Consider the following 13,285-nt stretch of genomic DNA (forward strand, 5'->3'; position numbering starts at 1 on the left):
CATGTATTGATATTTATACACCGTTAAAGCATTTGATTCAAGTGAAGAGTGTTCAAATGTCTTATATTCAGAGACAGCATGTGTATGGGAAGTTTTCTTGAAGTTACTATCGGAATTTTGGTGATTGGATAATGTTTTTTAAGGTTTCTTATCGGTGTTTTTCGGTGTTTTTATCATAACGATGGAATTAATAAGGATTTTTTTTCATAAGCATGATTATTCTTAACAGAACATATGTCATTACAACTTTAATTTATAGAAGTATAATTATGATCATTTCTATTTTTTTTAAATTATTTTGATATTATTTCAAGACACTTATAAAATACACGATTTAAAGAGGCGATAATTCGGATACCTTTTGTTAAACAATTTAGACAAATCGCTTGCTTACAAATGTACATTGAAACCTTTTCAACATGTATAGAGAGGTATCATCAACTGCACATTTCGGATACATTTTGGGGCTCATTATTTACGTTCATGCTGCAAATGAGATTGGTGAAAAAATTCAGCACATCAAAATAGCTACCATTCTACCTAACAATAATGATTATGACTTCTCAATCGGTCATGTTCAACCTTCAATAGAGTATGCAATAGAGCAGGTGTATATTAGAAACCTTCTTCCCGAATGGATTAAACTGGATGTTAACTATAGCGACTCCCGGTGTAATGCCAGGGATGCACCGGTTGCTGCTTTTGATTACTATATGAAAAAGTCGGTGAACCTGTATCTTGGTCCTGTCTGCGACTATTCATTGGCTCCAGTTGCCAGGTATGCTCCTTATTGGAAGCTACCAGTTATTAGTCCAGGTGGCTTTGCACACAATTTCGGCGAAACAAAGTCAGATGTATCAAAAAACACAGAAGGTTTCTTCACTTTGACACGGATAGGCATGACCTTTAACTCTATGGCTCTGAGTATAATACAAACGATTAAGCATTTCGGTTGGAATAAAGTGCAACTGACATACGACAGTGACGGCCATAGCGAAGTGTCGCCAAAATTTTGCTATCTAGCCGGAAGTGCATTAATACAATACATAAAGGAATTAGCGGCCGATGAAGAATTAGGACATAAATTTGCCTTTCATACTGATCAAACAGAGACAGAGAATGTGTTAAGGGACGAGGTTGGTGTAGACCATGCCGGTAAGTGTTATCTGCTTAATATGTCAATTAAAAAGGCATCATTCATATGACATGGGATGACCAGTATGAGTCAAGGTGTTATTTTATTCCGCCGTTCTTTTTTCCTACATGATCTTGTATTTTGGCAACAAAAAATTAAATGTGATAAGATGACCCATTAGTACTCTTTTACACGAGAAATAAACATAATGATGTGATACACAATATAAACCCAAACAAACAATTGTTACATTAAATGTATTTTGTTCACACATTCAAACAATAATGTGTTTGTTGTTTTACGTTCGCAATGTCAAGATGTAATTAACAATTCAATTTACTGGTCCTTGCAATCAAATATATGACATAAATATAATAATTGTTATTGTGAATATAACCTTTTGGGACAGTTTATGTCATAATTATAGTTACTGATTGACAATGTATTTGATAATTAAACTGCTGGGATTGTTCATTAATTTTCACCCTTAATCGTTCATATATTACTTGTTTATATTTCCCTTTTAGAAATTATAACAGAGAGCTTAAGCATAAATTTATTAAATATTAAGTGCTTTGAGGATAATTATTGCATAAGGTCCATTGTTTTTTATTCAAATCAATTTCATTCCAATCGATCAAAATTATTCATTGACTTTTTATTTTTTAATGCAGCTCAAATGCGCTTTGATTTAGTCTTAGAACTCAAATCACGGCAAAATCAACTGCATGTTTTGTTCGAATGCTGTGCTTTGTGTATTTATCAAATCCAAATGAATTGTTGTCCACTCGATCAGTTCTGTAACGGCTGTACATAAATGTTATTGGATGAGAAGCGTATCATTACTTTGTGAAATTTCTTTCCGTCAAGAGCTCAGCTCAAGTAAAATTCATAAACACATTATAACAATCCGTCAACGTTATGCTACTTCATTTGTGAAAAAAGTTCTCTGCGATTTTTATTCAGTATCACTTGGATAAAAACAATCTTTGGTTTTGGTGTAATGGATTATTATAATATACTAAAAGAACGTTCGATGTTTTAAAATATTTTGTGATTTATTTTTAAAAAAATTTGAAGCTCTTGTCAATGAATGAATAAATTAAACCGCCCGTTTTCAAACGGAGTAACATCTGTGAAGTGTTTGAAGTGTGCTTAATTGTGTTTTACGTTACCATTGCTACGAAATGTGTTTACAAAAATGAAATTCTAAATAAATTAGTTCGCTATAAAATACGATCGCAATAGTACAGTAGAACTTCGGTAAGTCGAAGTTGAAGGGACTTGCGTAAAAACTTCGACACATCGGGACTTCGACTCATGAATCGCACTCAATTCCATGACAAAATTTCGACCCGTGACTAGTCCCTAACGAAACCTATTTCATGTTTTTTCCATCATTAATCTGATAATAACATTTTACAATGATAAATATAGCATGTTAAATAAATTTGTTTCACGGCTAATTATTTGGACTACCCGTTGACAAAAGAGTTACAAAAGGCGTAACAATACGAAAGGGCGATAACTTAACCAACTTATAGTATATATTTCGCGTGTTATTCTCACGCGGCACCGGGTCAAAAATGTAAACAAATGAAAGTAGTTCTTACTGTTTACTTTCAAATACCACTACGAAAATTAAAATAGTAACGATTAAAGCATTTTATCACACATGTTATCGCAAACAAAGGCTGTTTGAACACACGGCTGTGTAATTAACACCCGACACACAAGTTGATTGGAAATCGTCTTCGCAGCCAGATAAGGTGTGAAAAATGTCTCGAGATCGACGGTTTTAAAAAAATCGAACAACTTCGACTTACTTGTGGTAAATTGCACTAGATTTACTTAACACGGCCCACGAAAAAACTTCGACACATCGAAAAATTCGACACATAAAATCTCGACTCATAAGTAGGTTTTTATAAGGAATATATAGGGGGGAAAAGTCGGGACTTTAATTTTTCTTCGACACATCGAGAAAATCGACTAATCGAAGTTCGACTCATAGAAGTTCTACTGTATATAGAAAAGAAAATTGACAATTTGAATTGGACATTTATACAGTTGGATGCTATTTAAATAGGTAAATTATGTCTAAATGTATGATAATAATTATAACGACTTTATAGTGAAAAATGAAATTCATTGAGCTTTGTTGATCAAATATATACAAAATAATAATGATAATAAAGTTTGTCAAAGCTTGTCAGCATGTGATCACAGTCAAAAATACTGGGATCATCTTCGCGTCTTCTTAGAACTACATGTATATGTAATTTTTTAACGTGTGAAATGATTTGATTGCGATAATATTAATATACCAAGGGGATAAAAGTACTTATGGGGGTGATTGCCAAACTCATCTTCTAGAGTACAGTTATTAGTAAAACATATTTCGTGTACATTTCGGTTGACATTTAAGGTTAGCATTGCTTTTGTTAATAGATTTTCTGGTAGCACTTTCACTATCATTTCACGTCTAGGTGGCGTTACGTAATTAACATGTCTGGGTAGCATTTTAACTTTTTATGTCTACGCAGTATTTTTATTATAAAAGTAGACTTTAAATTATATGTACATGTGTAGGTGGTATTTAAACAATTGTCTGGTCTATATGACACGTTATCTTTTATTGTTCATGACTACTTGGATTTTAACTTTTATTTTCATCTGTTGGTAGCAATTTATTCTTTCCTTTCCACGTCTTTCATGTCTAGTGGGTATATTTTCTTTTGTTTTAACATTTATTGTCATGTGGCACTTTAAAGTTATTATCAATCACATCAAGGTAGCATTTTAACGTGGGCTTTAAACAGTTTCTGTTTGTTTTAAACATTGAATTAGTTACTTAGTATTTTCTTTCTTTTATACCCTCTTCAGAACGGTAATGAATATGTAATCATGCTAGTTTACTGGTTCGTAAAATTGGCCACAACATCAAGCATATACGTGTACCTTGAAACCTTTATAAAAATCATTAAATATATTACACCTGTATTTAATTGCTTTTAAGATTAGTTTATGCGACACTGCAAATTCATTATTTTTCGTTTTGCACTATTTTTCGTGGTTTTCGTGGATATCTCCATCCACGAATTTAAGATGCAACAAAACTTTCAAGTAGTCTGCTGTTAGATTAGTTTGCATCACATTATTTACATTTTTATTTTGAAAAAGTAGAGAAAGTCCACGAATTATTTGCATCACAATATTTACATTTTACCTTTTGAAATAATAGAAAGTCCACGAATTTAAGAACCACGATCATGCTCTTTGTGACAAAACCTTGAAATTTCATGCCCGGGAAATTAAGTGAATTCACAGCAATTGAAGGTGTTATATTTAAAAATTCCACATTTACTGTAATTCCAAATCAGTGCGATGACCTTTTGTATACATATATTCAAGCTAACAATTCGGCAAAAATATAGCTATTATTACTATCATTTATTAGGATAATTATATACATTTAACCATTATTAACACACAACTTTTAGAGCTAAATATCACAGAAATAGCAAGCTATGATACTTTGTTTCTGACAATATAATGATTTTCTAGATGAGGTTCAATTACTGGTAACAACCAAATAACGTTAATAGACTCCATAGCTTTCATTTTCTCGACCAACAGAATGAGTCGGTTTGTTTTATGAGTTCTAGAAAATGAAAACTTTGTTTATGCAAATGCACATTTCTATATGAGCTAATTTTTGCGAACTTCATTAATTTATCAATGCCTTGAATTTAATGTTTAACTGATTGACTTGCATAACCACCTTTGCAAATAAATGAATAATAAGGGTAAACATAGATCAATAGCTAATTGTAGTAAGTTATAATACCAAACTCTATCATTATCATAATACTACAATAAAACGTCCTCGAAAAAGAAACGCTTTTATATTTGACTTTTATAAGTACTTAAATTAGGTTAAACAAATTGTTTTACTCTTGTAAGTAAACAGTTACAAGTTATCTGCAAAAGTTGGTATTAAATTACCTCAGTGAAAGATTTTGGGTTTCATTGAGGATGTAATAAATGATTACATATGAGCAGGCACCATATGCTTAGAGGGACAAAGTAACAAAAGGAACAAGTTTGCAAACAAGGAAACTGATGTATAAACATTTTTTTCTTGGAAGCCTTTCATTTAGTAAAAGGATAGAAACCGTAGAATTCCTTACTATCTTACTGACAGCAAATGTAACTTCTCGAAATAATATAAAGGGTAAATACACAAATAACGAATGCATTCTTTGGAATATTTGAAGAGAAAATGGCAATTTTAAGTCATTTTTAAAATGTAAAACTAATAAATCTGAAGTGACATGAATTTGTTATGCAGGTGCGTCTAAGTGTAAATGTGGAGTAAAAACCCTTTTAGATCTGTGCAACTTTCGCTAGTGGCACACGTTATGTATTTTCTCGCATACTCCGTAAGTTTTAACCTTGCCGGAAATTACATCTGTCATGGGGTTGAGGGTTGGCGATTAGTCATGTGCTTTAAAATGAGGTCATTTTAGCGCAGTTTATGAATCAACTGGATTAAATGACGTCATGTCGGCATATTTGGGTCATGTCTTCAAACCGATAAATCTTCTCATCGTGAACCATTTACTTAAAATAGCAACACTTATGAATGAAATTTATATACGTATTTGTGATAAATAATAATGCTTTATTTTTTATGGATTCGAATACTAATGAACAATTTTTCTTATTATACTAGTAAAAACGTTATTGATAATTAAATTTTGTAACAATTCTGAGGACATACGGTTTAATTTTTGTTTGAAGTAACAATTGTATGTCCTCGGCAAAAAGCTATATTTTATTCAACATTGTAAAATTTAGATTTTAATGTTGTTGTTTTTTATAATTATTATTATTATTATTATTATTATTATTATTATTATTATTATTATTGTTAAGGCTTTATAAAACATTTATATTTAATACGGAAATATAAATTATTTATAGGAATCAATAAACACAACCGTGATGTAACCCTTTCCTCCATGTTACAGATAATAAGCATACAATGGGCAGATAAAAATGTTAAAACGAGGTCTGCTGTAATAATTAATGGAATTCGTATAATTAAAAGTAAGTTTTGTAACACTTAAAGCGCTACAATCTTGAAATAAATCAAATGCTTTAAAAATGAACCTAATTGCATTTTGATAAATCTGTAGTTAAATCTTCAAATATATAACTATACTCTTCAGAAAACTGACATTTATTATGATTTTTTTGACAATGATTGGCGTTTTGAGAAATATCTTATCTGTCATCATAAAACTGTTGAAAATTCTTCCTATATTTCATTCTACCATAATAATAAAACAAACATATTTTTATTTCAAAATGTCTTATAGCGTTCATAATATAGACATAATGAAGCGCTCAACTTTGCCATTACCTTGCTATTAGCCGACGCTCCGATTAAGCGTTGAATACCACGTGCTTGCATCTGTAGGATTTTTATATATTCTACGTAACTTGACCTCTATGATAGATGCATTATTTTGTAACACTTTTTCCGATTGATAAATGAAATGTGAAATTTCAAAATAATGTTCAGTCCATTTCAACTGAAATACAAAATATGTGAAACAAGTAAACTTACATGGATCTATATTTATTTAAAAAAATATTATGTTTATTATCTTTAAACTAATCGATTTTCCTTTATGTGAATTGTAGCATTTTCTCTCTAATTATTTAATCATGCTACATAATTCGCCAAGTATTCATTAGAAAAGAAAACAGTTAAAATTTATGTTTTATTACTACGAACGGATGTTGGTACTTTAAGTTGTGTATTTAAAAGTGTTTTGTAATTACCAAATTACTGGGTATTTTCGAACAATATGAACATATTAACTTTAATCCTTAGAGTTTTAGATATTTCAAAATATCTTCTCTTTTTTGTTATTTATTTATATATATTTGACGTACATCTTGGATAAAGACTTTTTGAAGCTTTCAAATGATTAACGAAGAATTCAATGATATTTTCAAAATAGTTTAGAATGCTCTACTGTTTTGTTTTCTCCAGCAAAACGTAATTAAAGAGGGCTTTATACGCATTAAATCTAGCATTAACGCGCTACAAGAAAATACCTTTTGATCTTAGATGTTAAATTTACAATTTCCCTTTGAATGTCGCTTTCATTTAGCTTTTAAAAAACTGAGCAAATAATATATTGATTTATTAAGAAGCGTTGAATTTGTTAGGAAATTATGTGTACGATAATAAATTGTAAGAATTGTTAGAAATTGATTAATGAATGAATGAAAGAAGAACTACATCACAAAATAATCACGAACACTGTTTTTTATAAACATGACAAATTCACACTTAATTAAGATCTGTTTTTGGGATAAAATTTTATGGAAATAAAATCAAAGCAGAGCCGTTTTTATTGTGATCACTTAATTGTGTATGCATAATTCCATTATTTTAAAAGGTAACAGTTTTTGAATGTTTTAGAGTAAATGGCGGTGTTTCATTAATTTGTTTTATGATATCTTGTTTTGTGGGGCTGAGGAATTAACGAGACAAATTCACGGTTGATTAAAAATCTGTGTGGTTGTTATAGAGATTTTATATCCCATCAAGACCTTTGTGTCAATTTCTTAGCTATTTATTGATATATAATATTTTATAATTTAATTGGCGGCGGGGTTGGGGATTAAAATATGACAGATTCACAGTTGATTTAGATCTGTTCTGGGTACATTTAAATTTGATTGAAAATAAAGTCCCACAGAGCCCTATGTTATCAGAAAAGCTGTTATTTGTGTAATTTTAAGAGTAAACAGTATTTTCATTAATACAAGTTTTTTGTTTTGCGGTGGTAAGGGTAGCGGAGTAATACTTTACTGAATTTAGCACTTTACATTTGTGTCTTCGTTAATGAAATGTGACAAAGTTTTCTCTTCATACGATGTATATATCTACATACACGCTTATCAAGCACACATCTTGACAAACTGAAACAGCGACAGAGGTCAGCTTTAGAAAATTAACTTATACACATCACGAAAAAACACCATTCATCAATTGATCGGTTTCTCTTTCAAATGTTGATTTGTCTCGCCCGTTGCTTAAAACCCTGTCTTTATTCCCTATTTATCTATATTTATTTTCCGTGAAATGTTTTCTTACAAAAAGCCGCTATGCAGACTGGTCAAACAAATTAGGCTACTATGTAAATGATATAAACCCCATTTCAACGTTGAGGTGAAATGACTAAGATTTCAGAAAGACAGGACACAACATAAATAATGCAATTATTAATCGAATGGTTTGTACTGAGTTTGTTGTGCTACCAAAATTGGTTACGCAGGTGTTTCGTTACTTAATTTCAAGAAATATTTAAATAGTCGCTTATCATAAAAATGTAGCAATACACTTTGTCTAATGACTCAAAAATTGTTTCCTTAAAAATGTATTGATTCTAAACCGCTAGTATTTTGTCCTGCAATCCCCAATCATTTACTATAACAGTAATTAATCACTACCGACCAAAGCAGCTGTCGCTTCAATTTGTACACGCAATACTATAGATTTTTTGTTGTTTTAATAAATAAATAAACTCTCCACAAAACATAATATATTTATAAAAAAGATAACATATTTGCCAAAAAATTATCTTCCTGATTTAAGTTATGATAGTTGGTTATTAATTTGTTGTCATTGTTGTTTGACTTTGTTGTATAAACACTTTTACAAAATTAAATACATTAATATAAAGAAAAAAAAACAACTAAATTAATTTTAAAGCCTTATATTCATGATGACAAAACGAACGTTTTAATAACACTTAATTCAGCTGCAATAGCACAGGAAAGCAAAAACTAACTAAAAAAACTTTTAAATTCCAAATAATGCAAAGCTTGACATTCAACTTGCATATATATTAGCTGAAGGACATTAAACATCGGAATAATTTTCTACATTCTTAATTATTTATAAATCCTCTAGGTCTTGTAAGGAAGTCAGTGAGCATATTGTTAAAACGAAATTTACAACCCCGAAACAACAGAGTTATACCCTAGAGACTAAACATGAAGACAATTTTAAAACATTATCATGCAAATAAAGACTAAATAACAAGACAATTGTAAAAGTTAATCATGCAAAGAAAGCAATGCTCGAGCTTGCATTTGAAGATTTGTCGTTATCGAATTTGTTTTTTTGCGTTGAAAGTAAAATATGCATATATCTTGTCACAAGAAATCATAGTTAAAATGTGATTTATTTTGTAACGACCCTTGATTTAGATAACAATTGCATGTATTAGTAAAAAAGATAAAAACAGAATCCCTAAAGAAAGCCCAACACGGCAAAATTGAAAATGTTGCAGGCTCGGCTTGATTGAAACCATTTTCTTAATGATGGAATAAAATTCAGATTGCGTTTTGAAACCTTTTTAAAATAACAAATAATTTAATCTTGTGTTTACTACAGTGTACAACCTCGACTTAAGACTGTGATTACATGTTGAAAGCTTTGATAAAAAATATGGTAAAAAAAATAACAAAACAAAAAATAACACATTACTTATAGTCGAAGTATAGAGGCACCATAGTTCAAAGTTCAGTATCGGACATTTTGTTAGGAAGCTAGATAAATAGACGACGAGTTTATATATTTCAAATTGCTTAAACTATGAAACGGCGTTCAGATTCGCAATACAGAGTATTCATACATTTCTTTTCTCTTTGAAACAATGACACTCAACGGATGGTAGGGATTTTTAAAAAATCGGAATATTACGTTTAGGTGCACAATACAGTGTGCATATATTTATCTTTGTTCTTGAAGAATGGTAAAGGAAAACTGTTGAAGAAGCGGCAATGGTAACTATTTAGACACGTTTTAACACCGAGAGATGTCCGTAACTAAATGACATTTGCTGTGTGCTGTAGTCCACTAAGTGGGAAATAAAAGAGATAATAGCATTCCCTGCCTCTGATAATAGCCGAATTAGAGAGTGAATAGTAAACGGGATATAATTTATTTCTTCCTCTCAAGTTTGTGGGATTCCCATTTACTCTCTTTATTTAGTATAGTCACAGGACATTAATGATATTAAATGTGCGTGAGTTATTACTAAATATACGATGTTTTATTGAAGAAGAAAGAAATGTGTTACTTGTTGTTAAATGTTTTATCGGAATAGAGTTCGAAGTTACCAATACAATATATTGAAGTCTTATTGGAATTTATTTTGTTTACAGTCATGTGAAGTGATGACAATGCTGTATATGTGATTTATTATGATACTATAAATAGAAATTGTGGTTTTATTATTCAATACAATGGACAGCCAGCTGGAGAGAACTATTTAATGATAATTAGTTAATGCACGTGGTGCTAAGGAGGCCATTAATTGATATCTTTACAATCCAGAACATGTGTTCATATGGATCGACAAAGAGTTGTATATGTGTGATACTGGGAGTCTGTAAACTCGGAAGTTGTATTCTCGGATTCACGGAAAAAAACATAGTTTAATACTTATTTAATAATATAATAGTTGTGTTTTCAAAATAGCAAAAAAATGCTTAATTGCTGTAATGCCGGAAGATGCATGTTTGGATTTATGGAAAGTACCACAATTTAATATTAATTTAATAATATGATAGATGTAGTTTCTTAATAGCAAAGAAGGATACTAAATTGTTTTGACAATTTTTTAAATTAAAGAAATTGTATCAAAACTTGCAGTTACTGATAAGTAGATAGAACCGTACGTTACGGTACGTCAATAAATAGTTAAACATTTGCAACTTAGATATGCGGGTGATCAAGCAGAAAACAAATGGGTTTCGTAGTTTTTTGAAATCACAATTCGTGGATGAAAAGTGACATCGAGAAACATGTTAATGCATGCAATGCGATTTAGGTCACATGTCAAGGTGTCTCCAATTCTATTCGATAACTGGATTTCTTGAGGCTTTTATGCAAAAGATGCACTTACAAAATAAATCAAACACAGCTTTTATAAAACGATGTTTCCAAACAGTGCTGAATTGTACCTTGCTTTTAAATAGGAGATAATTTTGATTTCGTCATATTTGATTTTTTGGTAGTGTGAAACGTGGTATATTTAGGAAAATACATATATATTTATGTTTAATTTGTGTTACCAAATCATTAAAGAATGTGTCGCAGGATGTCGAATATTGTTTATTTTGCTCTCCTTTTTGAGCTCAGTTTGTACTTGCATAATGCAAATGGTTCAAATGAAACAGTTCAACACATTAAGATCGCCACGATTGTGCCAAATGACGATCGTTACCTTTTCTCGATCAATCATGTTCAACCTTCCATAGAATATGCAATAGAACAGGTTCATAAACTAAATCTCCTACCAGACTGGATTAAACTCGATGTTAATTACAGTGATTCCCATTGCAATGCAAGAGATGCTCCGGTCGCTGCCTTCCACTATTACATGCAAAAGTCCGTTGACATGTATCTCGGTCCTGTCTGCGATTTTTCTTTAGCCCCAGTTGCAAGATATGCTCCCTATTGGAACATACCAGTAATCAGCCCAGGCGGATTTGCACATGATTTTGGTTTCCCAAAACTGGATTTAAAACTAAACAACGAAGGGTTTTTTACATTGACACGTGTTGGAATGACCTTCAACTCTTTGGCTCTTAGTATTATTCACACAATTAAACGTTTCGGTTGGAAGAAAGTACAGTTGACGTATAACGGTGAAGGTCATAGTGAAGTGTCACCTAGGTTTTGTTACTTAGCAGGAAGTGCTTTAATTCATTATATTAAAGCGTTAGCCGCAGATGAAGAATTGGGCCACAATATATTTTTATATACTGGACCAGCGGAGTCAGAAAGAGTGTTGAAGGACGAGGTTGGAATAGATTACGCCGGTAAGTAAAACATCAATTCATATAAATAAAATTTTAAATGTAAATAAAGATGGACATTTGTTTTTCAATGAAAATAAATCATACTTTATTTTTATGCTTGATGTCCGCGACGTTACAGACTGGTCTCATTATTTGAAGTTCCCTACTCCCGGTATACAATGTAGAGATGTTTTTTGAATTAAAGTAGAATATGTGGGGATTCAGGAAAGATTCTTTTTTTATCTTGAAAGGTTTTGTGCATTATTGACATTGCAATTGCACTGTTTTGATAGCAAACATTCATTTAAAATGCATGTCGCGTGCTTTGACAAATGAACTCGTTACAATCCTCGATGGACAGAATGATATTAAAGTTGAATGTTTAAATCTATTTTAGGCCAAAATGCTGATCTACACGTTACATTTTACACCTTGATTGAAATCTGAAATTATCAATAATTCATTTGTTAGTATTGAACAGTTATCATGGAGAAGGCGTTATGATGGTTTACTGTATTAACTCTTTCTGGATCATAACCATATACATGTATATTTAACTTGTTATGCCGCCTCTAATTAAGGGGTAAAGCGACAAAAAAATGTGTCCGTCCGTTCACCCTGCTGTTACGATGTCACGTTAACCTACTGTCAGTATATTTGTTCGTAGACAGACAAAACAGTGGAATGTATGGGCACCCTTGTCCTATGGACATATTTTAAGTTTTTTGTTTTTTTTTCTTTGTATTTGTTTTTCATATTAAAAGTTTATATTTCAAGTTGAAATATACAAGTAATGAAAACGAAACCTCATATATAGCCCTATGACGTTGCGTAAAATAAATTGCATATGCCGTTATTTGTTTAAACATATAATTTTCGTAATAACATTTCCATGAGCTTATTTCATTATTAATAGCGAAATGTCAGGAGGCGAAATGTCATATCTATGTTTTCTGAATGTCAGCAAAACTTTTATACACTTAAAATAGCGTTGCTCATATGTAAAATCATTGACGGCTATGCCTGTAAAAATCTCTACTTTTGATATATCTGAGAAAAATTATGATTCGAATAATTTTCGAATACCGATATTTTAAAGTGTTCCATATTTCATATATATGCCTCCCCGACGATATGAGTATTGTTCTTATGTCCAACATTTTTATCAGGATCAAAGGTCATAAATTTTTTCAGATATTTAAGATGCTCAGATCTAATTGAACAGACGTGAACTTCCTTTTTAGCTCG

General features: G+C 31.0%; 1 protein-coding gene across 1 annotated transcript in view; it reads left to right on the forward strand.

Moving 5' to 3' along the window:
* Window positions 1-404: 404 nt before the first annotated feature.
* LOC132759222 (atrial natriuretic peptide receptor 1-like) overlaps window positions 405-13,285 on the forward strand; it is a 237,583-nt gene continuing 224,702 nt past the window's right edge. The window contains exon 1 of the mRNA XM_060750954.1: window positions 405-1,155. Coding sequence (XP_060606937.1) covers window positions 420-1,155 — 736 coding nt within the window. The 5' untranslated portion in view covers window positions 405-419. The remainder of the gene's footprint in view (window positions 1,156-13,285) is intronic.

Source organism: Ruditapes philippinarum, unplaced genomic scaffold (assembly GCF_026571515.1).
Source record: "Ruditapes philippinarum isolate M1 unplaced genomic scaffold, ASM2657151v2 ctg20_1_1_1_1, whole genome shotgun sequence".
In the NCBI taxonomy this organism is placed as follows: Eukaryota; Metazoa; Mollusca; class Bivalvia; order Venerida; family Veneridae; genus Ruditapes; species Ruditapes philippinarum.